At 42.9% G+C, this 25,932-nt stretch overlaps 1 protein-coding gene across 3 annotated transcripts; it reads right to left on the reverse strand.

Moving 5' to 3' along the window:
• Positions 1 to 784: 784 nt before the first annotated feature.
• Positions 785 to 25,423, reverse strand: CCNF (cyclin F). 3 transcript variants are annotated; one of them, XM_083585484.1, is made up of 18 exons: positions 25,341 to 25,423; positions 23,153 to 23,198; positions 21,558 to 21,712; positions 19,719 to 19,825; positions 18,397 to 18,464; positions 16,760 to 16,953; positions 14,211 to 14,264; positions 13,316 to 13,420; positions 12,578 to 12,655; positions 11,685 to 11,836; positions 10,499 to 10,663; positions 8,768 to 8,891; positions 7,107 to 7,287; positions 6,676 to 6,763; positions 5,404 to 5,503; positions 3,881 to 4,005; positions 3,049 to 3,218; positions 785 to 2,528 (listed from the first exon to the last, which is right to left on the reverse strand). In XM_083585484.1, the coding sequence occupies exons 3-18, from the start codon at positions 21,660 to 21,662 to the stop codon at positions 2,092 to 2,094; spliced, it is 2,253 nt and encodes a 750-aa protein (XP_083441610.1). In that variant the 5' UTR covers positions 21,663 to 21,712; positions 23,153 to 23,198; positions 25,341 to 25,423; the 3' UTR covers positions 785 to 2,091. The 3 variants fall into 3 exon arrangements, with proteins under 3 accessions (XP_083441610.1, XP_083441609.1, XP_083441608.1); XM_083585483.1 differs by lacking the exon at positions 25,341 to 25,423 and adding an exon at positions 25,126 to 25,315 and having other exon boundaries at positions 23,153 to 23,333; XM_083585482.1 differs by lacking the exons at positions 23,153 to 23,198; positions 25,341 to 25,423 and adding an exon at positions 25,126 to 25,315.
• Between the last annotated feature and the right edge of the window lie 509 nt (positions 25,424 to 25,932).

Here is a 25,932-nt window from a genome sequence, read left to right on the forward strand (position 1 = left end):
TCTTTGTGTACTGTAACATACTTGTCGTTTTCCCATCAAATACCAAGAGCAAGTCTGCTGAAGTACTGAAAAGTGATTGTTTGGTAATAATTCCTCCCTGAAAATAGCCACCCAAGTAACCTACAACCCACATGTGAAAATAGATACCCCCACCACTGGGGACAAATATGTTCTAATATTTTACTTTAAAAGTGGGGAGACGGGTAACACCTTAAGAGAATTCTGTAATGTGAGCCTTCACTCTCACCAAAACTGCAGCCTAAGTCAAGTGGGCAGATCTGGAGTTGTACATCTCTGGGAGATTTGCTTGTGAATCAGCATAATACCCCATATTTTGATGGCAGTTTAGCAACAAAATCCCCATGCCCCCCCCCCAAATCAGGTTGCTGAAATAACAAAGCTTGGGGCAACCAGGAATGGATTTGGGTATAGAACGACTTTAAACAAAGATCACTTCTGGTACTCAAAACATACCTTGTGCTAAGCAGCTTCTGTGCAGGTAATTTCTTCCAGCTTTTAAACTGATTTTATCAGATGCAGCATACCTTAAGATACTGAATTCTGATGGGTAGCTAACAAACCTTACTAAGTAAATAAATGTGTCTTGTGTCTCCTTACTATCCACCTGCTATGTTTCCAAGAAGTGCAGATCAATAAGCAAGTTTATCATATACAGTAGCTTCTCCTTTGCCAGTGATAAGACAGTCTCATCTATGGAGATCCTCTTGTAGTTTATTAAACACACCAGAGAACTCTCTGTCCACTCAATAAAGTCAGGAGTCTGTTATATTTTTAAAAAATTGTTTTTTATAAAAAAACATCACTAGCCAACATGAACTGTCATTGACATTACCTTCTGAAGAAAAAGAAAGAAAGAAATCATTTACGCCTGTCCAGTGTTTTTCAGATTCATGTAGTTAATTCCAAACACACAAGTTTTGTACCTGGGTATACATTCTAAGGAGGCATAATTGAAAGAAGGGAGCCAAACCTTATTTTGCGTCTCTGTTCAGAATCCTTAATACCAGTACAATTGTCGCAGAGGGTTGCAGGCACCATTTCAAAGTTTTGCACATGGAGGTGGTTCGGTCTAATGGAAGAACATTCAAGTCCACATGTCCAAGCTCTTGGCTTCAGACTTTTAGTGTGATCAGCTTTGTAAGACAGATGGTTCAATCCATAGATCCCATGAACCAAATGAGCTTTTTCGGACAATGGACAACTGAAGTGGTAACAGTTAATTCAAGTAAAATTAATTTCCATCATCAACCAATTTTTCAAGCACCACTGCAATTAGAGCAGAGGTAGAACCTTAACAATTTAGTAATCAAAGGAGCCTAGTATAAAGGAGCAGATAACAACAGAAAAAAGGGAAAGGAGAAAGAATATTGAGGGGAAAAAAAGAGAAAAATAAAATATATAGGACACTTAACCAAATTATTAGAACATATTACGTCTCCCACAGGTAGCTGTTTGCCGCTAGCTCACAAAAGCCACTATATTGCTTAACATGCACAGAAGGGCAAAAATAGCCCCCAGCCTTAAAACAATTCATTGGTAAACAGGATCACTTTGCTTCTTAGTAAACTACAGTAGATGCAGCTGCTTTGAAGTAGCAGAAGCAATGAAGAGGCAGTGCAGATCTCAACTGTCAGACCAAATACTTCACAGGCAACAAAGGCCTCAGATGGGCCAAGCTCAACACCACTAACAGGGAAGTATCCACCTCTTGGGATACGGAAGAAAGGCATTAGAGCAGAGCCAAGAATGACACTGAACCTTAGTAAAGAATGCTTGATCATGTCATGGGCAAACATAGTTTACATGGAACAGAAGGGAAGAGGGGAAAGGAAGACTTTTTGCGGGCCATATTCTGCAGGGGAAATGCCACATTTATGCCTGCTAGTGCCTGAATCTTGTTTTGGCCACAGGATATTATGTGGGGAAGACAACAGCAACAAGTATTGGGGGAAATTCTTTAGGTAAACATTCAGCGAGACCAAGGCAATGCACCTCATGAGCCACCATGTACAGTGCAGCCTTCAACCATGTTTGCACCTGTTTGTTGTTAAAGTAAACAGCACCAGGACATCAGAGGCTTAAGAAGCCCAAGTTCATCTTTTCTTCTTCATTGTACTCAGCCACATTTTTCCGTTTTGCTTGCCTTCTGCTGGAGTGTAAACATAATTTTGAGTCATGAGGAGATCCGCCTTTGTTCTTGGCAGGGCCCAGAGGCTGCACTGAGGTAGCTTTTGGAGATGCTCCAAAGTTGCAATCTATAGTGGAAGTAGGGCTGGTACTGTTGACAGAAGAATAGCCAGAGCTGGCTTCAATGGTGCCCTTTGGTTGGCTGTGGTGCATTAGCCATCCCTTCCCAGCACCTGGTGGGTCATAATTATTTAGGTCAAATGTAGATCCCTCTTTGGCAATGCTCTCTTCATCACTGGAGTCTTCACAACAGCCATAGCAGTGTTCTTCAGGGCCCGTACAGACCACAGTTACATCCAGAACTCCGCTTGGAGCTGTAACTATACAGAAAAGTTGGTTGAATAAACCCTACTGAAAAAAAATCAAGACTAATCTTTGTAGTGCACTTTAAGTGCCCACTTTTTTTGCTTTAATTCTGTCAAAGTTTACCCTCTTGCAGTAAAATGCTAATGTTTAGCTTTGATAAAACAAAACAGTACCCTATTCTACCTATCTTTGATCAATTGATAAAATCAAAATAATTGGGTGTCAATTCTACCACCATCCTCTGTACCAATGCAGGTAAAGGTTGCATATCCAACTGTTCCCCTCAAACACCCCCCCCTAAAAAAAACTCTTCTCACACATGAAATTAGCTTAGCAGGGCTAAATGCTTTTCAACCAATATGCCAGTTTTCTATGTCGAGCAAGGTTTTATTTCTGAAGCAAAGCATTCAAACATTCAATCTCAAGTATTACTATTCCACTGCTTGATTGTGTGCCTAAATTCAACCCCCGCCCACCCCAAATGTCAGATGGTAATATCCCCAAATGACATACCACCTTCCAAAATAACCTTACCATCTCCCTCCTTCTCTCCTTCACTTTCTTGATCTCCTTCATAGCCAGAGCAGGAATCCAAGCTCCAGTCCAGGAAGTTGTCTAGAAGGCTCTCCTCCTGGTTGGACAGTTCAGCTGTTGGTGTCGTTACAAAGCTTCCCCTGTCTTCCTGGATGCTGTCTTCTCTTCTCCTGTGGAAAGAGTATCTATGACCATTAATAAAATACTCTTAAAAGGGGGAGAGAAAATGGGGCCTTGGATCAGCTTTTCCACAGTCAGTGCTCAAAGTTGAGTGTTATGCTACCCTACTTCTTTTCAAGCAATCATAAAACCATTCCAGTCCTTTCCATTAAGCACAACCTAGTCTAATAGTAAACAAAACCACCACCACCCATTTTGAGCATTATCAATAGCCAGCTAGTTATTTGACACATGGAACCTTTTCTTGGCTGGACCTGGAAAGCTAGGAAGATTCCATTTTCAACTGTTTGCTGAACTGCCCAGCACTGATGGCTTGCAAGAGGGCAGTGCAGTTAACACAGTGGTAGACCACATGGCTTTGGATGGCAACTCTAGGAAGGGCTGAAAAAATTCCCTTGGCTGTAACTTCCAGAGGAGCTTCTGCCAGTCAGTGTAGACATATTGAGTTAGTTGGAGCTGGAATCCAGCAACATCTGGAGGGCCATATGCTCTCCACCCAATAGATGAGCAATGCAGAGTAGCAGCTGTGATCCATGCTAGGGGTGGTAGAAGCCAATACTCCAGTTTGTACAAGGTTACAAATGCCAGAGGACTTGTCTAGTAGTCAGTGAATACCCCATCCATCCAGGTAAAACAGAGGGACCAGACTTGCCTTTTAGTTCTCTTTCCCGATGGAGAAGTGAGAAATGTTTCCACTGTGTTCATGTACAAGGAGTCGGGCTCTGGATCTTCATGTTTCACTCCTAGCAGCGAGCAGAGCTGGCTGTAATTCATCACCTAAGACAAGTGAGCTCAGTGAGACAGCATAGCTACAGTCACACATGCTCTTAAAACTCATCCACTGATGCCATAGTAGTTTTCTGGATTTTGCCCCAGTCACCCTCCCCAACAAAACAAAAGCAAAGAAACCCCATACCACTCTTCTCTAAAGTACTACTTACAAGTGCAACCTTGCACATCTTTACTTGAAAGTAAATCCACTGAGCTCAACTGCGCTTAGTTCCACACAAATATGGATAGGAATGAGGCTATAATAAGTTCAACAAGAGGTTTTGTGGATGGAAATTGGCACGGGCTAGTTTTAATCAGCGAGTCTGCAAGTTAAGGGCAGGTTTCCAATGAACCTACTTTGGATCAGGTCTGTTAAAGGAAAATATTAAAAAATGGCATTGCTTTTTATTGGTGAATGGTAGTTTTTATTAAGTTCTTAAATATTAGATGGCTTACTGAAGGAAATGTAAAGTTATTTATCATTATGTGGACATCACGTTTTTCCTCCTAGGAAAAGATATACAGTTCTCTTCCCATTTTATTCCTCACAACAATCCTGTGGTGTAGGTTAGTCTGCCAGTCAGTGACTGGTCTACAGTCACCCAGTGAGTTTCATGGCTTGAATGGAGATCAGAACGCTCGTAATCTAACACTTTATCTACACTAATATAGAGGTTCTAGAAACTTGCAGATTAACTATATTTTTAAATAGTTATGAACTCAACGATCAGCCACCAATAAGAATACACCATTTTAATTCTCCACAGTGTCTCCAGGGCCCCAGCACAGTATCACTCCAAGGACCCCAGAGGCATTGTGGGAGTATTAAAACAGTGGGTGTCAGCAAAAGTGCTTTGCTTGCTGCATATAATGGCTGCCAACCAGAGAAGGGTTTTTTCCTAGTTCCCTGTCCAGCAAGAAGCAACTTCTCCATTTCTGTTTTGGTAATGGGAAGAATATTTTCCAGTGATTTTTCCATGGGGGGAAAAATCCATTTTATAAATTTATTAGTAACAATGAATAAATGGATGCTAACTACAAACACAGTATTAGGGAAAGCTTGCCAGCTTAATCGTTTTTAACTTTGCCTGCTAAATGCTAGTATAATAAGCATGTTGAACTAGATCACTCGCTAGCACATCAGAAAGTTTTCCAATGCAGGCTGAACAATTTCCAACACAAATTTGCATAGAACATGTCCCCAGAAGATCTGCTTTGTCACCAAGGGGTTCCACTCCAGAAGGTGGGCAGCCTATGACTCCACCAGACTTGGTGCTGCCCATCCAACACATTTTACTGTGCTCCATTTCCTTATAGATTTACAGTACAATCCTATAAAATGCAGTCCTGGAGCGTTCAGATACACTGGGACTCTCCCTTTCTCTTTCCCCTCAAAAGCAGTACCTCTTCTTTGCCAATTTCTTCATAGCGCTCATCTTCAAATCGTTGTTTCACAGCAGTAAGGGACACCTGCCTATAATCTTTTGGGACATCCTCATGGAAACTGGGAGACAGAGGGAGAGATGGTAAGTACACCCCTTGTTTAGAGTCACTGGATAAATTTAACAGAACCACCAAGCATTACACAGAACCAATGGCTGCTGAAGTTTCCCTTTAGGTTTCCAAACCTGGCTTCAGACTCCAATTGTACTACTGACAGCCTTGCTCCCAGATCACCATTTTATATTTTATTCTGTGGGCACTGAAAATAGCAACCCAACTTGTCTTCTGGGAGAGCTTTACAGCACTCACATTGGCAGCAAAAAGGCTTAAGCAGAGCCTACGGAGGGTAATTAGAAGAAATATCTATGGCTTTCCTTAGACAGAAAGCATTGGTTTCAGCCTGATTAGCATTATTTCCATTTTTTGCAACACACCCTGGGAGCTGCTGGTGAACAGTGGGTAATAAACTGAAAGATGCAAATAATTATGATAGCAATGCTAGTATTATGGGTCTGTCTGCGTGCAACATTTTCAGTCCTCTAAACCCTGGTTTTGAGCCTTGTGCCTTCTTAAGCAATTAGCTACTCCCTTTCCTGCAAACTAGCCTGTTTTTACACCTGAGCCATCCATCTGCAGCTTGCACTTGCCCTCCACTTCAGGAATACAGACCAGCTTCAGGTACTTCTAATCAGAGAAGTCGAAGAGGAAATCTGGACACCGTTCTGCATGCAAAAACATGTACCTTAACCTCTGGGCTCCAGTCCCTCCCTCCTAAGTGGAAGACTAAAATGTATGTTGTTGACACAGCTGAGGATGTGATATGAGAGGATGCATCAGCTGGTGCAGGAGGAAACAGAGGGGAATGAGGAGTTAACCCTTTACTATCTGCTTCATTCCCTTCTTGACAAAGAACTGTACAAGCCTGCAGTAAGGAGAGTTGTTCATATCCTATGCAAATCTAGGAGAGCAGAAGATGCTTTTGTGGCCTGGGTGGGCCAGGCTGAGGATAAAACTTTCTAAGCCCCCACCCCTGCCGTGAACACTGTACACACTTTTTAAGTGCCCCAAGGAAAGCACACTCTTGAGCTGGCAATCAGACCAACTCATTGCTTCAGATGCTGTCTGTAGGAAGTTCAAATATTATTGAAGCTGCATGTTCCAAGCGTGCCAAGGAGTATTTTGCAACAGCTAGGAAGACTAAGCTATTATGCCTCCCCCCCCCACGGTATATACCATTTTTTGTGGATATTCAGTGCACAGGGTATCAGTTCTTCAAGGGAAAACCCTGTGGCTTCACATAACTGGCTTGTCCAAGGATGAGCTGGAGAGAGAGAGAAAAGACATGAACAAAATAACCAGTATTGCTCATTGGTCTCTAACACAGTGTGTTATTTAACCAAATTCTCAAATGAAAGCATTCAACATAGTGACAACCGGTTATGCTCCCAAGTACTCCAATGACCACTGCCTGAGCTCTTTGACTGAAAACTGTTTGCCCAGATCCTAAGAAGCCACTTCCACCTCTCCAAACTGAAGCTCTCCCTGTCCCCCTTGCAATCAGTTCAACCCCTACAGCAGGAGAACCAGACAAGAGCTAAAATGGGACTATTTCGCTGGATATTGTTCCCCAAAAGGTGCCTGAATTAATTCAGCAGGATTGTTACCTTGCTTGTGCAATACTTTGGCCAGCAGCAAGGCCGCTGCAGACAAACGGGCAGGAGAGTATATGCAAAGGCCTGTGTTTAAGAGTGAAAGTTCACAAATGAAGCTGTAGAGATGCACAGTTCTTCTTTCCAATGGGATTATGTTCAGCAGCACTTCCTTGTAGTCCAGAATAGTAGGTATCTTTTAAAAAGTGGCAGAATAGAAGAGGTTACTTAAGGCAGACATACACAGGAACTATGCAACACGGTGTACTGTTCCAGGAACACCCTCTTTGCTAAAGGTTGGCTATTCAATGCAAACAAACAAACTTCTTATTAAAGTCACATGCATTTTATTATTTACATTTCTATCCCATTTTTGAGGTGAGGGTTACTGGGTTTTTGCCACCAGAGTTTTGGGTACCAGAGTCTGTTAGTGAATATTAGAAACTAATAAATGGTAGTATTTAGATAATATTTAGGATACAATGGGAAAATACAAGCTGCAGAACTGTGCCAGACAAAGAATTCATGGGTAGCTTATACAAACCAGCATGGCTCAGCTAGCTAAGTACCTAGCCATTAAGGGACATTGGCAATGCAAAAGAACTGTTCTCCCCAGAGAGTGGATAGAGGCGGAACTGGCAGGTTGGCAAGGCGATGAAGGGTGCATGATGTCACAGAAAAATGTGTCCTTTTTGAAATCTAAAGGTGTACTGGGAACAAGAAGGAGGAAGTAGGCAGAATTCCATGCAGTGCTAGCTGGATGAGGCTGCACTGAGAGACTGGTAGCCATGACTGACTGCTGCTTTCAACCAAGATTGCTGAAGCTAGCAGAGGGGCAATGAGAGACTCTTGGGATATGTTGTTCTACACCTTCCATTGAAGACTCAGGTATACATATGTGTACAATAAACCATAAATCAACTCACTGCCATATCTTTATACATTCCAAGATGTACATCAAGAGTTGAAAGTCAGCTGGAAGACAATCACTCACCCCAAATCAAGGCTCTTGATCCAGCACCGTTTTATGCTAAGATAAGGGATCATTATGAACACTAACTATTCCCAAAATGTATGCCAGAGCACATTGGTGTGGGTGCAGGTACCAAAACAGATAGAAGCAAGGGAAATATGGAAAAATAGCCAACTATTAATTATGAACTCTTAGTTCAGGAGGCCAAAGGCCTATCTAAGCAAAGCTTTCACCAGCCAAGAGGCCACCAGGAAGGGGACTAAGCAGGTCTCCCTCAGAAGAGTGTTCAGGACATGGGCACAACCACTGAGAATGCTCCATCCAAGCAGAGGAAGTTCTCTCCAAAACTTGGGAGGCAATATTTCAGTCCACAAGAGAACTTGTGAGCAGACCTCAGACTTGTTCAGCCCCTCCCCTCAAATTACAGGGCAGTATGAGTGAGCTGAACGAGTGGTCTCTCAACCCCGCAAGATAATCTGCTTTCCAAAAGCACAGATAAACTAGCTATTCATCTTTACCACCATCAGGAATATATCAGGTAAGAGGAAGCCAAGAGCAATACAGAATTACAAGAGGAATATCCCCTAATTTGCAAGGTAGTTCACGGAAAAGGCAAGGTAAAAAGCAGACCAGCATTTATTTAGTCAGCATTGCATTAATGGCAGCTAGATTAGAAAGGCTCTCACCATCTCTACAAGCTTACCTTTATCTTTCCTTCCAGGGCAGAAATGATCTCCCCCATCATCCTGACAAGATCTTCATATTTGTATGTGTTGTCTGTTAACCAAACAGCTTCCCGTATTGTCAGAATCTCTTTGCTGATAAAACTGTAACAAAAGATGGATTATCACCAAGGCCCAAACACATAGTGGATCTGTTTACTCATCCAACGCCAGATAGAATGGACAAGTCTCTTTCTGTGTATGTACACACATTATTTAAAGAAGCAGTTAAACCAGTAAAAGCTGATCTGCTGGTCTTATTTGTAAGGTTGCACTGGAGAGCATCTGGGAAACGTGAAGAAATACTTTTAATCTCAAAGCAGGAATGCAAAATACCAGCGGTGGGCATCAGCTCTGTGTGGTCTCCAAATTACAATGCAAATCAGGGTAGTTTCTCAGGTTTCTGAGTCAGATCACACTGTTGACAAGGTATGTCAAGGTGGATCAAGGATTTCCTAAGCTTCTGAGGGGCAAAGCAGCCTTGGCTGCCCTAAACAACAATACACAGTAATTGTTTTCCCCACACTGAGAAACTAAACCAAGCAGACTAAGGAAACGATCATAGCTCAAGAAGGGAGGACAGTTCTAACTTCTAATCACAAAAATAATTAATCATTATTTTTCCAGGGCACTCCAATCAGTTAATTTGAGATCCCCACTGTATCCCCCAAAATCAGTTAGGGACAGCACCTCACCCATGACCCTTGGGGCAACAGGTGCTTGCAGGTGTGACATTTTCCACACCCCAGTCTTTCCTGAGGACCCATGCTGCCCCACCTTATGGTTCCATTGTACCCATCCCCAGTGTGGTCTGCCCTGTAGGAGAACAACAGCAGCTGTCATTGTGAAATTGAGCAGGTTCCATATATTCAGAAGGCATGACAATGCCTGCAAATCGCAACCAGCTCTGGTAGAAGATGAAGTCACTTTTCCTTTGTTATTAAAAAATAACATTTTAAAAGTGCCCTGCAGCTAGCAGGGTGGATAAAAATCAATGATTTTTTAAAAAAATTGATTTTTTTGTTTGTTTTAAATTGGATTTTTAAAATAAAATACTTTTGGAGGAAAAATCTTTCTAAAGATAGTTTTCTATTTAAGTTACATTATAGCCCAAAGGCTATTTATCAGGAAATAAGGATTTGTTTTAAGTATTTAAAACTTAAAACTAAAGTTTTAAGTTTTAAAACTCAGTCTAAGTTTTTTTAAAAAAAACGTTTAACCACATCAGTTAACAAACATGGATACATATGCTATAATGTTATTACGTTAGTTAAATAAAATGTTATTAAGGAAATGATTTTTTTCTCCTTCCAATAAAGTACAGCAGAAAAGTTGTCCAAATATAAACAGTTAGCTTATTAAACCTCACAATATTTCCATAATTATCTGTCTATGTACTTCTAATAGTATAACCAAATCAGTAATAACTGTAAAAACTACTCTGAAATTTTATTCCAAAAAGGAAACCTTCATCTGGTTGTAAATATTAAGATTATACCAGCAAGAATGAGTCTTTCTGTAAAAAAAATAAATGATTTAAATCAAATCTTACTGACTAGTGATTTAAACTGATTTGATTTAAATCAAATCCACCCTGTTAGCTAGTACTGCTACAACTTTCAGAAAAACTTGGCAGACCATAATTTTGTCCTGTAGGTACATTCCTCATTAAGAGCCCAGCCATCACTACTGCCAATAGTCAAGTTACTCACCGTGTACAAATAACCATGCAAGCAATCCCCAAAAGCTGAAGACAAGCCCGGGATACAGGTCTTATTTTCAAGTACCGGTCCACACACCCTACTGTCATATGGAGACAGAGGCTTGAGAAATCCTTCATGGTGGCCACTTCTACCAGCCAGTCAATCAGAATGTACCTAAACAATAGGAGCAGCCATTTAAAAGCAAGCAGACTATAGCTGAGCTATCAACTTCATTCAACTACAACTACATATGTGAGTTGCTGTTCCTCCAAAAGGAGCTGGGAGCAACATATGACAGAAGAGAAAACAAGACACAATATGAATAAAACACATGCAAATAAGCAGAAATAACTAGGATATAATACAATGTTCTTTCATTACAAATAATTGTAACTAAAAATTAAACATGCTGGGATCCTCAATTGAAGCCACATTTTAATGCAATAGTAACAAGAGAATGAAGCACATCCATATTATGGCTTGGAGCAGTTTTTTACAGGCCAGTAAGTTTTCAATCAAATCTATGAGTGCTTTTTGCCATTTAGAGTGTTGTTGTGGGATGGGGGGGGGGGGGCAAGCAAAACAATGCCAGATTGGCATGGTCCAAACCACCACTAACTGGAGAGCTTAAATGCTATAACTTAAGTAATTCTCTTTTAAAAGCAGATCACTGTAGCTCAGGTGTGGGGAGCCATTGGCATCCTAGATGTTGCTCAACTACAACTCCAGCAAGCATGGCTAATGGCGAGGGATGTTGGGAGTTGTTGTTCAGCAATATCTGGAGGGCCAGAGGTTCCCCACACCCACTCTAGCTAATAGTTGATGTAAGCACATTAAAGTATTGGGCAGAAACAATGGGAGGGGGAGATAGCTTACGGCTTTCCTTCCACCAAGTATAACATAGTTGAACCAGAGTAAACTCAGCTCCTTAGCTGTTTAAAATATCTTTCAATATCTACTAGTTTTTTAAAAATTATATATTTATGCACATGTGTGTCTTTTCCTGTAGGTGGCAGTGCTTTCCCCCCAAAAAAGAGCAATTAGATTCCCAAAAAGAAAACCCACCCTGTAGCAACCTAGCATTCTGCACAGCATGCTATGGAGAACTATAATACAAGCATCTGGCAAAAACAACTTAGCAAGCAGCCTTTTCTGCTTCAGCAAACAATTCCCTCAGCCTGTCCTATGACTCTACCTCATTGTCTCGTTCATTCCCTTCTGAACAGTGAAGATGCTCTGCTTGCTGAGAGGGAGGGAGGCCTGGAAGAGCTGAGACACCATCTCATTGGAGGCTTTTGTTTCCAGCCCTAGTTGGTTTCCATTCCCACAAGCTTTGGCTAGAGCAATCTGTGTAACAGGGAGAAAAAGAACACAAATCAAGAGGGAAAATAACTCATCTCCAGAAAGAGCTAGTTCTGCTTTTTCTGAGACACCAATAATTCAAGTAATAGTTGATGCACTTGGCTTATTTTAATGACACCATCTTCAATATTTCGGGGAAAGCAGGGCTGGGGACAATAACTTGTCCTAAGGGGACCCGCAATAACTAATAATGCCTGCTTTGGTTCTTCCATTCATTCTGCCATCTGCAGGCACCATTTAAAAAACCACCAAAGTACACAATATAGCATCACTACAAGCACCGTGGGAAATTAAAATAGCAGAAAACTTCTCCCACCCAGTCAATGGTGCCAAGTAAGCTCATTGGTTCAGGATCCCACTGAGCAGCACCATGCTACAGGCACAATCACATCTCGAATCCGCCCTGAGGGGGAAAGAGTTTTAAGTGTGGCCGCATTAGAATCAGCATTAACTGTTCATAATGAAAATAAATTATGGGACCACCTGAACCTCAAGTGCTGCCTGAACCCTTATATCCCAACTAGATCACAGAGGTCATCTGCAGGAGTGTTATTCCCCAAGTTGGCGAGACTCGTGCGACAGCAAATAAGAAAGAGTATTTAGTATTATTGACCCAGTATTGTGGAATACTCTGCCAAGAGGGATTCAGCAGGTACCTTCTGCTTCAACATTGAAAGCAGTTGAACAAAGTGGGGAACAACAAAGATTCAGGAGTGACAGTCTTACCTGGGCTTCCCAAGAGCCCTTGGCTGCATAATCCCTGAGTTTCCTGAGGCTTTGAAGGTATCTACCAGGGTCTGACATCTACAAGGAGGAATGGAAGCAAAGTAAGATACTGCATATTTTGTGTTATTAACAAACTATCTTCCCTTTTGTACTTCCTATACAGTGGTACCTCGGTTTTCGAATGTCTCCGTTGATGAACATTTCGGTTTTCGAACACTGTAAACCCGGAAGTAAATGCTTCGGTTTTTGAACACGCCTCAGAAGTCGAACATGCCACGTGACTTCCGTATTGAGTTTTCGGTTTTCAAACGTTTCGGAACTCGAACGGTCTTCTGGAATGGATTAGGTTCGAAAACCGAGGTACTTGCAAATTTGAGGACCGCTGTTCAGAATTAAACTGGGACTCCCAAAGACACACACCACTTTCTCAGCACTGATACAGTATTTACTTGGGAGATAGACCATGATTATGCACTTTTATTCTATCAAGGTTGTCATCACGCTCAGCCACCCACAAATGTACACATTAGCTCTCAAAGGGAGAGTTCTTCCAAGCACCCAACAACATCCAAATCCCTACACCAAGCCATGCTACTGCCTTCATTCCATTCTTCTCAACATCAGCTGTCTGAGTAGAGTTTTTTGTCTCCTACCAGCAGCTATAAGACAACCATCTTTTGCCTGGCTCTTCAAGCCTTGTTTACCTGCCAGTATGATATTAGTGTCATATATACTCACAGAAGCTTTTCTGTTATTTTCCCAGAGGAGGTAGGCGCTGTGCAAGCATCCCTGCTTCGATGAGTTCTCAAACATTTCTAGGGCTTCTTTTCTTTTCTCTTCATCCTGTGAATAAGGGTGACATTTATTTATCCCCAACTATTCAGTTACGCCCGCACACAAAGCCACTGAGATCCAGTGTTCTCTATAATGGTCTCAGCTGCAAGCCCCTCCAAGGTTTAGTGATTCCAATAACTGAGAAGCCTACAGTTCGGGGGAAACTGCAGCCTAAATAATTTGGTGAGCAGCATGCAAGGAAATGCAAGAAGCCCCTGCTTCCTGCCTTCCAAACCATTGTGCAAGCTTTAACTCAATAGCGTGATCCTATACGTGCCTGCTTAGAAGTCTCATTGAGTCCCAGGCAAGTGGGTTTAAGATTGTAGCCTCAGAAGCATAAAAGAAGAGAAAAAAGTACATTTATGTTTAGAGACTGTGCAAGATTGTCTCTCTTTATTATCTGTGCAAGTGTTTCCTATCTGTAGAAAAGATATCTAAGAACCCCAGTCTGGAACAAGACAAAATTGGTTGTTCTAATCTTTCATATTTGATCTTACTAAGCGTAAACATAACATGGTTTATATCATGATCCAACACTTTCATTTCCGGCTGCATAGTCCATTTATATCCCACCACCACACCCACTGTCAGCCTAAAATGAAAAAAACAAATATCAGTTTACCAAGAAAACAAACTTAACCAGTCAAAACCATTTAAGAATAAGATACAGATTCAACTGGCTACAGCAATCAACAGACACTTTGTTAACATGGCTTGAGTAGTTGCAAATACAAAGTCCCACAATAGATTTGGTAAATTTGGCATGGTAGGACAGACACAATGGGGGTGGGGAACTTACCTCAAAGAGATTTAGGACTTTAGCTAGGCAATACAGAATTGATCCTCTCTGAGCCTAAAAGAAATGGAGAAGGGTATATTTGTTATAAAGAGAAGCCAAGTAGCAAGCATCATCAAAGTTGTCCTACGTAAGTTTTCCTTCAAACTTCCAAAGACTGGTGGATCCCTGAACTCATCACTTTTGTAACATAACAACATGAGATCAGTTTGCCTACCAGATCGCCTTACCCCAACATGTGCCCAGTCAACCATTTGATCGGTGGAACTGGCACCACTACAGGTGCCACATCATACCCATCCCATATTTGTAAGAAATATATCATTAAGGGTGGCAGCACTTGCACTTGGGAACTCCCTGCCTATTGAAATCAAGCAGGTGCCTTCAATGTACTCTTTTCAGTACCTGCTAAAAACATTCTTTTTTACACAAGCTTACCCAAATGCTTGGGTGGCGCTGTGGGTTAAACCACAGAGTCTAGGACTTGCCGATCAGAAGGTCGGCGGTTCGAATCCCTGAGACAGGGTGAGCTCCCGTTGCTCTGTCCCTGCTCCTGCCAACCTAGCAGTTCAAAAGCACGTCAAAGTGCAAGTAGATCAATAAGTACCGCTTCTGCGGGAAGGTAAACAGCATTTCTGTGCGCTGCTCTGGTTTGCCAGAAGCGGCTTAGTCATGCTGGCCACATGATCCGGAAGCTGTACGCCAGCTCCCTTGGCCAATAAAGTGAGATGAGCGCCGCAACCCCAGTCGGCCATGACTGGACCTAATGGTCAGGGGTCCCTTTACCTTTACCCAAATGCTTAGAAAGTTAAGGTAATTTTGATTTGTTTAAGCATCTTAACTTTCGTATGTTTTTAAGTATGGTTGCAATTTTTATTTTTTTTTAAATTGTTTTATCTTTTTGCAAACCGCTTGGAGGCTGTTTTTATTTTTACAAACAACTGACGTATAAATTTCATGGAATAAATAAATAAATAATCCAGAAATACACTTAAGTCAAGCAGCTATTTTGCGGAATATAGCTACAATGTTTGCAGTAAGTTACCTGAACTAGCGGGAGACAGCAAAAAGAAAGCAGGTTTTCCCCTTACTAATTCCTACTCTTTTAGTAACCACTTGTTGGTGAAGCAGATCACTTCCTTTCAGTTTTCACTTCCTTCCTCCTCCTCCAGTTCACTCAGTGTGAGCTACCATGTGCTAGTGTTACCTTCTTGGCTCCTTATCAGCTACAAGCAAAACGTATACTTAGAATGGCTTTGTTTGCCATGAGTAATAAACCTTGACTTTTATTTATCCTTTCAACCAGCAGTCTTACCAGACTATTTCTGAACACCGCTGCAATATGTTCACCAAACTCCCAACACTGATGAAGGGGAACAGCATGCCTGCTCAGGGAGCACGTAGGATCAGTTCTTAAGAAGTTCTAATGCAGAGTCTGAGCAACTCAAAGAAAATTGGAAGGAGCGGGTGAGGCCCCTCATGGCATCAGTGGGGTGCCTAGACTTCATTAAGAGGAAACTATTAACTGGCTCAGGAAAGAAAGAGGAACTGCAGGACCTGGGGGGATTTGGAGAAGCAGCAACTGGGGCATGTTCACGGTTCATGGGCAGGAAGAGCTAGTGTTTAAGGATGCAATCATATACACACTTATCTGGGAGTTAGCCCCACTGAAATCCATGTGTCTTATTTCTCCAAGTAGATGTACCGTATTTTTCGCTCTATAGGACGCACTTTTCCCCCTCCAAAAATGAAGGGGAAATGTGTGTGCGTCCTATGGAGCGAATGCAGGCTCCTTGGCTTCAGCGATAGCAACGCGAAGCCTCTGAAGTGCAGAGGGAGCGCTCCCTCCGCGCTCCGGAGGCTTCGCATTGCTTTCGCTGAAGCCTGGAGACCAAGAGGGGTCGGTCCATGAAGCCTTTGGAGCGCAGCGCGAGTTCCCGCATAAATCCTTTCGCATAAATCCTTTCGCTGAAGCCAGGGGAGCAAGACTCTCCTGGCTTCAGCAGAGAGGGAGAGCTGCGCAGCGCCCCTTCAGTGAAGCGGGAGGAGAAATGGAAGGGGCTCCGTTTCTCCTGCCGCTTCGCTGAAGGGGCACTGAGCAGAGAGGGGGAGAATTTTTTCCCCTTGTTCTCCCCCTCTAAAACAAGGTGCGTCCTATAGAGCGAAAAATACGATATACAGGATTGCACTGCAAGTTAGTTTGCTTTTTTCCTGCTACCAATGGAAAGTGGGGACCAACGATGCATATTTTCCTGATATTTGAACTGAGCCCTGTCTAGGCTTTACAGATTTTCACAGGCCATTTTCATAGTGGCTAGAAACATGACTTTAAAAAAAAAAAAAAAAAGGAAATAATATTCTCAGGATGCTCTGTTGTATGGCTTGCAAACTCCACCCCCTACCCTCAGAAAGTAAGCAATCAGGAAAATTAAGATGCTGTGTCTTTGGCTAGAATGACTAATCTTTCCCTCTGCAACAGAAGCTTAAGTCTAAGCTAAGTCTTAGGTGAAAGAGAGATCTAAGTCTGAAAGCTACAAAATAAGCCGGTTTACTTTTTGCTGCTGACACTCTGCTTTGAGGCTCTCGTAGACCACAGCTTTACAGCAGCTTCCACTCAGAGACCAAGGTGGGCGAATGAAAAGCCAGACAAAGGGGGCTGCGAAGGTGTTCAGACGTTCTGCCAGGCTGAAGAAGCGAGATGCTTTTAACCCATTCACTTCTGCACGACCCTCATCAGAGACTGATACTGAAGGAGTAGAAAGGGAAAAAGTTTTCTTGAAACATGAATTGTAGCAAAGCTTGGTTCGCTATACTACTACTCCTGTCTCTATGCAAGCTGAAAATCTGGCGGTAAATGTCGGAAGACCTACTATCCTTGCAACCCTTTTTCTACCTGGCCTGGGAGAGCAGGATCTGACTGACTCCAGGCACAAAAGCTGAGACTGCTAAACAGGCTCTTGGGCTGGGTGTTTTGTTGTGGTGGGGCTGTTTATTTTAGATCTTGTTGGGATTTATGTGGAAATTAATCAGTTTGGATGTGTATTTTTTAATGTTGTATTTATCCCAACACTGGCTCCGGCCTGGTGGAATGCTCTGTCTCTTGAGAGCAGGGCCCTGCGGGATCTGATCTCTTTCCGCAGGGCCTGTAAGACAGAGTTGTTCCACCTGGCCTTTGGCTCAGAATCAGTTTGATTCCCTCCCCCTTTTTCTTTTTCCTTTCTCCTCCTATGATGAGATTGTTCCCTAATTGTTTTAATGTTGTACTTTAATCTATTAAATTGTATTTTAATCAACTTGTTTTTATTATTGGTTGTTAGCCGCCCTGAGCCCGGTCTTGGCTGGGGAGGGCAGGGTATAAATAAAAATTTATTATTATTATGATTGTGTATGACTGCTTTTGTTATGCTGTGGTTATGTGCTTTTTCCATGTTGTAAGCCGCCTTGAACATGGTTTGAACAGTGGAAAGGTGGCATACAAATTAAATCATGTACGTATGTACGAAATTACCGTACATAAAACAGTGCACGTAAAGGACCAACACACCATGCAAATAGGCAACGTCAAAATGGAAAGAGAGGCACCTATTCAAGTGTTGCTGCCATTCAGAACATAAGAAGAGCCCTGCTGGATCAGGTCAATGGCCCATCAAGGCCAGAAGCCTCTTCACACTACAGCAAACCGGATGCCTATGGAAAGCCCAAAAGCAGGAGCTGAGTGGAACAGCACTATTCTGCCCACCTGGCTCCCAGCAACTGGTATTCAGAGACACAATGCCTCCAACAGTGGAGGGAGAACATAGCCGTTGGGGCTAGTAGCCTTCAATAGCCTTGACCTCCATGAATTTCTCTCTCCACTTTTAAACCATCCAAGCTGGTGGCCATAAATTGTATAAGTCCAAACAACTCTTAGCAAACACAGTACAGAAAGGGAAAGTTCCCTTGATATGAAAATTGCAAGACCAGCATTTAGGACTATATATAGCCAAGTCTGCAGAACCCTACTGCCAACTTCTTACCCTCTAGCTTATTGTTGGGGAACCTGTGGCCCTCCAGAGGCTGGATTCCAACTCCCATCATTAGCAACAACGGGGGGGCGGGGCGGGGGCGTAGGCTTCCCCCTCCTGCGGCAGTTACACCATACTCCCAAATATTTTCCATGCATGCATTTCCACGTATACCCATGACTTACAGCCTTCATTGTAGAGGTAGGCAATGCCCAGCTTCACAGCAGATTCAAAGTTACCCTTTTCTGCAGCCCTGCACAAATATAGAGAATTTTATTGGAGGGGGGATACAGGTTTCTGAAAATTCCGGATTTTACCAAACACAGCTTAGATTCAATTCAGAAATTGGTGATACAATTGTCACTTATTCCACTGCTTGCTAAATAACCTTCCTGAGAATGCATTCTATGTGCCAACTTCTGTTCTCTGCCTATTGAAGACAGTGAGTTTCAGTTAAACCTGGTGAGAGATCTGAGTAACTACTGGATTTGTGTTTTGAAAGACAGGGATTGCCCATTGCTTCTTTGACCCAGAATCGTATGTGTCCATCTGAGACCACTGGCACCTGGCAGAGACCAGTCAAGTCTGCCACCTTTATTTTGATACACACCTTCTCTCTACAACATCCAGCTAAGTATCTGTTCTCAGTCTTCCCCTCCTTTGTGTTAACATCAAGGCTGATCACTATTTTATGACATTTTGGTTGGTCCTAATAAAGGTACTGTGAGGTCTTGGATTTTTCCTCCAAGTGGCCCAACACAGCTTCCTTTGATCTGTATGTGTGTGAACTGACATCCAACCTGCAACACATCACCACTGCCCATAAGACAAAGCAGGGGCAGATTTTAGTATGGCTGCACTCTCCATGTTTCCTCACTGTAAACTCAAAATACAGGTAGAAAGGTTAGACCTTCTGCAGTAAGAGGATGATACCCCCAGCCTCCAATTAAACAACATGAAAGCACTAGATATTTACTGTATTTATACTGCAAAGAGATGGATGCAGTGTATTTTGTCTTAGACACTCAAAGAACAAATGGATTCTACCCATTGTAGGGGGCGGGGAGAAATCCCTCTATCTCCGAAGACAATAGTACATATTTTACCAGAGTATCCTAGAGAATGGATTGATTCATTTTTGTATTATGGATGAATGCCAATACGCTGTTTGCAGTGAAATACAAAGCAGTGTTTGTCCATCAAAACATAATAGCCTCCAAAATATAGGTAGGCAAGAAGTTCCACACAGAGGGTGCCACTCCTCAGGTCCTTTTCTTGCATTACTCCAGCAGTTTGCAAAAAAGATTAGCTGAAATACCTGCTTTTTCCAGAGAAAGAGATCTCAATTTAAGGCTCTGATTTAAAGGGCAGACAAGCACACAGAGCTCTTGAATAGCGCAGTTCATGGCTGAATAGTTGACCACCACCCCCTGAAAATAATAAGTGTCTGATCTTTGAACATCTCATTCTCCTTAATCTTGAGGTTTCTAAAATTCGTAGGAGTTACCTTTCAAACATTTTCAAGTTGCTGGGAGAAGGCCACACATCTTGAAAACTTGCACAGGCCCAAACACTAGCATGGTTATCTACAAGGTACTTAAGATGAGAGTGAACCTAGAAGAGAGACAAGCAGGTAATTACAACCAAAGGGCTTCAAAATGGCCCTGCTCAGGGTCAATTAACCCAAAGACGGTGGCACAGCATTACACTTTCCATTTTCAAGCAGTGGTGTCCAAGCTAGATATTATATATCAGGGGCTGTCAGCATGGTGCCCATTGACACAGTGGTGCCCTTGAAGTCTTTCTCTGGCACCCCTTCCACTCACTGCCCCCTAGCTCGTTAGGTGGTGACAACTGTTACCTTTTTTCTTCCTTGAAAGGTTCATAAAACTAAAAAAGGAAGTTAGAAGAATGACACTCTTTCCCACTTCCTCTCCCAGCTCTATGTGCTTTTCAAAGCTCAGATTAATTCTACTGGATCTCTTGGAAACTGCATGTGCACATACTCAGAAATCCAAATATACCCGTGGGTCTAAAAGGGCTGGCAACCCTTGTGTGAAATGCATGCATTAAAATGTGCTTTTCTTTTCTGTAAAGGAAAAGGCACACAATCAGGACTGTGGCATGTAGGGAGGGGGAATCAAACCTCCTCTATGCAATGCTGTGGGCAAAAATTGCTCCCTCACTCCAACTCTGTTACTTCCTGTGAAGGGTGAGCTGTTAACCATATTCCCATAGGACCCTCACCACCATATAAACGAAGCATTAACACTTAATTTACAGTATGAACTAATCTAGCCCTGAAAGCTGAAGACATTCCAGCTTCCAAAAAACTATTACATAACTCCAGAGCCCCAACAGATGTTAAAATCCTAATATGAGGACTCAACTTTGCTGTGATTCCAAAAGACAGAGCAATCACAACAGACTTTAAATTCAGAAACTTGACTTGGGGAACATGCAGATACCCAAGTGGCCAGATCATGTAATAACAGGTGGCCAGATCATATAACATTGATAATGTACCATCTGCACTGGCTGTCAGTGGGTTTCTTAAACCAACTTAAAGGGCTTGTTTTAATGGTTAAGAGCCCCAAACGGCTTGGGTCCAAGTTATCTGGAGAACAACTTCCACCCATACTAGTCTGGTTGTAGAAAGAGAACAGGAGGAAAAGCTTTACTCCAACTCCCATCAGCTTCAGCCAGCATGGTCAATGGTCTGGAACGATGAGAGTTGTAGTCCAACAATATCTGGAGATCCTCAGGCTTCCCCAGCTCCAGGCTGAACATTTAGGATTCATTTTTCCTGTCTTTTAATGATTTTATTGTTAGACAGCATTATATTTTAATCACATGCTGCCTTGGAAGGATTCTGTAAAGCTATGCTACAGTATTTTTCCATGTATTGGATGAGGTTTTTTGACACAAAATCATGTCAAAAAACTGGGGTCATCCAATACACGGATAGTGGCACGGGAGGGAGATGCCGCTGCGAGTGATCTGGGGGCACTGGCTGGCGACGCGCAGCTCCCCCCATGCTGCTGCGCATGGGAAGCACTCCCTGGATCGTTTCCTGTGTGCAGCGGCATGGGGAAGGTGCCCTCTGGCCAACTGGCTGGAGCGCAACTTCCCTCGAGGGAAAGACTCTCTACCTGCATGCAGGAAATGATCTTGGGAGTGTTTCCTGCCCACAGCTGTGTGGCAGGAGAGGCTCAACAACTTTGGGCCATCTCCCCTCATTTTCTTAAAACTGAGTCCCCCAAAATGGGGGGGTGGGGTGTCTTATACATGGGGGCATCTAATAGATGGAAAAGTACGGTAGTATTCCTGCAGGAGTTAAACTTACAGCTCGGAGGGAAAGGATGTCTTCAGCAGGCAGCCCCTTAAGAACATGAAACAGAACATCTTCCGGGAGGCACAACAGCGTCAGAACTCTGGGTCTCTTCCTCATTCTTCGCTTCGAAGGGACAGAGAAGCACCTGGAGCACCTGCAGTGGGTCACTAAAGCAAGCGCAAGGTATTTCATCAGACAAGAGGTGCAAACATAGAGGCATGCATCAGAATAAAAATCAGCACGTCTGTGGCTGGCAGTACATTTTGTGCTCTCCTGCAGAGAGGGAGGACAGAAAAGACCACATCACAGCTTGTTCCAGCTGGACTCTACGCACGCAAGTTCATTTATGATAAACCACCCTGTGGGAAGGGTGCTAAATGGATCTTTATATACCAGTATTGTTTGTTGCTTGTTTTAATAATGTAGCTTAATGTTTGGCAAAACGTTTGGGAGGATTTGTATGCGAAAACATTTTGATTTTTGTTTAATGACTTAATATTTGTTTTCAGCTTTTCCAACAACAGTGCTGAGCCCAAAGCTCAAAACAGCAACATCAGTATTAAAAATTACAAACACTGCAATCCTATTAAAACACAGCATATAAATAATGCAAAAGCCAAAAGAATTATGTAGCAAAGGATACAGCCAAGTACAAACTGATAGTGATTCAAAATATCAGAAATAGCTACTGAGCACCTGCTCTGTGCCAGTTGATAAAAGCAGTAAATAAAGGTGGGATATAAATACTACTACTACTAATAATAATAATGCAACATATTTCATCGGCTCAGCTGGCTGTAGAAATGTTTAGGGTGAGATATTAGGACAAATAAGGATTAGTATTCTTAGCCTGGGGTATCAGTAACAGGTAATCCCCAAAACTGTACAGCTGGTGATTTGTAGAGTAGATCACTCCATTCACACATGCTTAAGAATGTGCTGCACATTTAAAGGATATCAACTCAAGAGAATTACAGTGCAGTCTTATATAGGTTCACTCAGAAGTTAAGCCACATTGAGTTCAAGGGAAGTTACTCCCAGGTTTAAGAGATAGTGTGGTGTAGTGGTTAGAGTGTTGGACTAATATCTGGGGGTCAAGGGTTCCTAGTCCCCACTCTGCCATGAAGCACATTGGGTGACTTTTCTTAGCCTAACAGACCTCACAGAGTTGCTATGTGGATAAAATGGAGGGAGGGAGAACCAGGCATGCCAGCTTGATCTCGCTGGAGCAGAGGTGCACAACCTGCAGCCCTCCAGATGTCATTGGACTACACCTCCCATCACCCCTGATCACTGGCTATGCTGGCTGGGGCTGGTGGGAGTTGAAGTCCAGAAACATCTGGAGGGCTGCAGGTTGCACACTTTCTTTGGAGAAAAGGTGGGATATAAATGTAATAAATACGTGCATACAGGATTGCAACTTCAAGCATCTCTTGCACCATCCCATTTAAATCAATGGGATCTGAAACATGGAATGACACTGTAATGCAATTTTCTACTTCATAAATAACCATAGACAAGCAAATCAAAATGTTGCAGAATGTATGAATGGCACATAAAGAAAAATTGCATAATTATGGCATTGGGAATCAAAATGTAGCACCCACCTGTAGAAGCAGAAGTGGCTACTTTGCCTGCCAAACTATCCTAATTCTGTATGAAGTTAATAGATATATGATTTTATACAAAAAGCAAAATATTGATTTAAAAAACTAATCCACTTTAAGAGAAGCTGTTGATAGAAGTTTCCTCTTCTTTTTGATAACAGTTTTAAGTTATTCATGTAACCTGCATAAATATCAGTACAAAATTGATCTGTTGTTTTTGTCTATGAAGTGTAAAAACTGTTGCCCAATTAAAATAGAATGTTGTGCTTCTGACCCACAAAACACAAGAGAACTAGAACAGTTCTCTTTAAAATTGCTTTTAAAAACCCAGGCATTTTTCGATTACCATTTTCAGATAGAATATCCTACCCCTAAACTTTTGCCTCCTAATAATAATAATCCTGGCTTTTAAAACTACCCATTGCTTTTGGGTCCGATGCGGGGGATCCAAGGGACCGCAACAAGCACGAAGTATTCTGCAATTGTGTTTCATTCACACGAAAAAGCCTCAAGCCAATCCCCAGCCACTGCATTCAACTCCTGCCCCACTATAGGCTCCGCTTCCTTTTTAAATCCACCCGCCCAAATTACCGGGGCGCCCTCTCCTTGAGATTTACATTTAAAAAAAAATAAACTCCGGTTTCGTTTTGGGCAAAAACAAGAGAGAAAAGTCGGAAAGGAAACCTGAACCGTGCGAATCAGGTCCCACTTAGACTGCCTAAAAACAAATTGCTTTGCAACGTACAGCCTGTTCAAACTGTTGAAGCTGAGCTAGCAAAACAGAAGCCATTTGGGGACAATTCTTTCACACATGGAAGGCGAGGTTAAGATAAGCAGTTAACTAGCAGTCCCCACTTTCTATTAGCCTAGATACCTTTCCACCCCATTCATATTTTATCCATCATTCCAAAATTTATGTGCCTAGGACTTCCGGTGTCTCAATAGAAAGTATGTACAGTATAAATGAAGCCAATTCAGATTCATGAAGTGTTATCCTAAATTGACAGGCATATATAATATGCATATATATGGGGCAGGGGGGGAGCTGGTAAGAACCCGGAATGAGAATTACTTGGAACTAAGCCTCACTTCCATTCTGAAGGAAATCAGCCCTGAGTGCTCACTGGAAGGACAGATCCTGAAGCTGAGGCTCCAATACTTTGGCCACCTCATGAGAAGAGAAGACTCCCTGGAAAAGACCCTGATGTTGGGAAAGATGGAGGGCACAAGGAGAAGGGGACGACAGAGGACGAGATGGTTGGACAGTGTTTTCGAAGCTACCAACTTGAGTTTGACCAAACTGCGGGAGGCAGTGGAAGACAGGAGTGCCTGGCGTGCTCTGGTTCATGGGGTCACGAAGAGTCGGACACGACTAAACAACAAGAAGCCTCACTTATTTTCTTCTAAATAAGGGCTGGATCCCTTATGCAACAGGATTTCTGAGTAAGGACTGAACTGCTAATCAAGCTGTAAAACTAATAGGACTTAATTAGGCCCGGAACTAGTATCCTGTCATATATTTCAGTGGGTCCATTTTAAGCCTAGCTGTCTTGATCCAACCCTGCGTAAGTATAGAACTGAAACCTTAAACCATACGACCATATGTTAAACCTGCTAAGAACTACGGACCACTAGATTAAAAGGGATTTACTTCTCTAGTAGGAGTATTTTGGGCTGCACCTCTTACAACGCTTACATAGGAGAAAGCCCCCTTCAGCAGAGGGGGGCATTACTTTCCTGGCACTACTAGCCAGGATTTTGGCTCAGTAGCTCACAGGTAACCGCTACGGATAAATCCCTGAGATTGTGACCAACTCCTCATTCATTATTAGTTACTAATTGGACCCCCAAACCCCAATTTACACCGGAGCAAAATGGAGGGAACATCCAGGTTTGCTCAGTCAGTTCTACGGAGCACCCCCGTTTAAAGACACCCATCCACCCGCAAAGGCGCCCCGGGGATGGGCACTCACCACCCGCTTTCATTCCCGCTGCTACGCCTCTATCTTCGGGGAGCGCAGAGTAGCGCGGATCTACCGCCAAGTAGCTAATTCGTAGTAAGCGCCAATACGGCGAGTGGGAGGAGTCCCAATTAATCCCGCCCCTTCCCACTCAAGCTCTAATTCAGCAAAAAGAAAGCGCCTTCCTTTCAAGCCTAAAGCCCCGCCCCGCCTACGAACGGACTAACCAATCGGCTGTGAAAGCGCAAAACCTGAGTCCGAACCCCGCCCTTTCCTTCCTTTCTTTTAAATCCCCCGCTCCCCGTGCATCACGCCTAGCAACCGCGCGCCCACTTTTTCAAACCCATCCGGGCTTGTGATTGGATAGTGGGCGGAGCAAAGAACGTGGTTGGGCAGAGACCGGGAAGCCGGCGTTTGCAGAGGCCGCGGGATGGTCATTGGACCAGCCGCGATGCAGATTCGAATTGGGGGGCGGTTGACGGTTCGAATGCCTCGCCGTGAGTTGCGTTGGGGCGCAGGCGCAAATAGAGGGAGCGCCGCTTCGAAATGCCGCATCGGCCGCGGGCGCTACGTAAGCAGTCCTACGCCATCGTCGCAGACTCGAATAAATGCGTTGTAGCCTAGGTCGGATATATACATTAAAATCAGTGGACCTGAGTAAGACATGTCTACTAATTTTAATGGATCTAGCGTTGGATATAATCCATAGTTTTTGCCGCCTCACGTGATATTTAGTAAGTGTGCAGTTCTATATAAACGTAGAAAAAGACATCAACCCACTGATAAATAAGTATGTAAAGCCCTTAACAGCTTGGGATC

Source organism: Podarcis filfolensis (assembly GCF_964270895.1).
Source record: "Podarcis filfolensis genome assembly, chromosome: 14".
Taxonomy (NCBI): Eukaryota; Metazoa; Chordata; class Lepidosauria; order Squamata; family Lacertidae; genus Podarcis; species Podarcis filfolensis.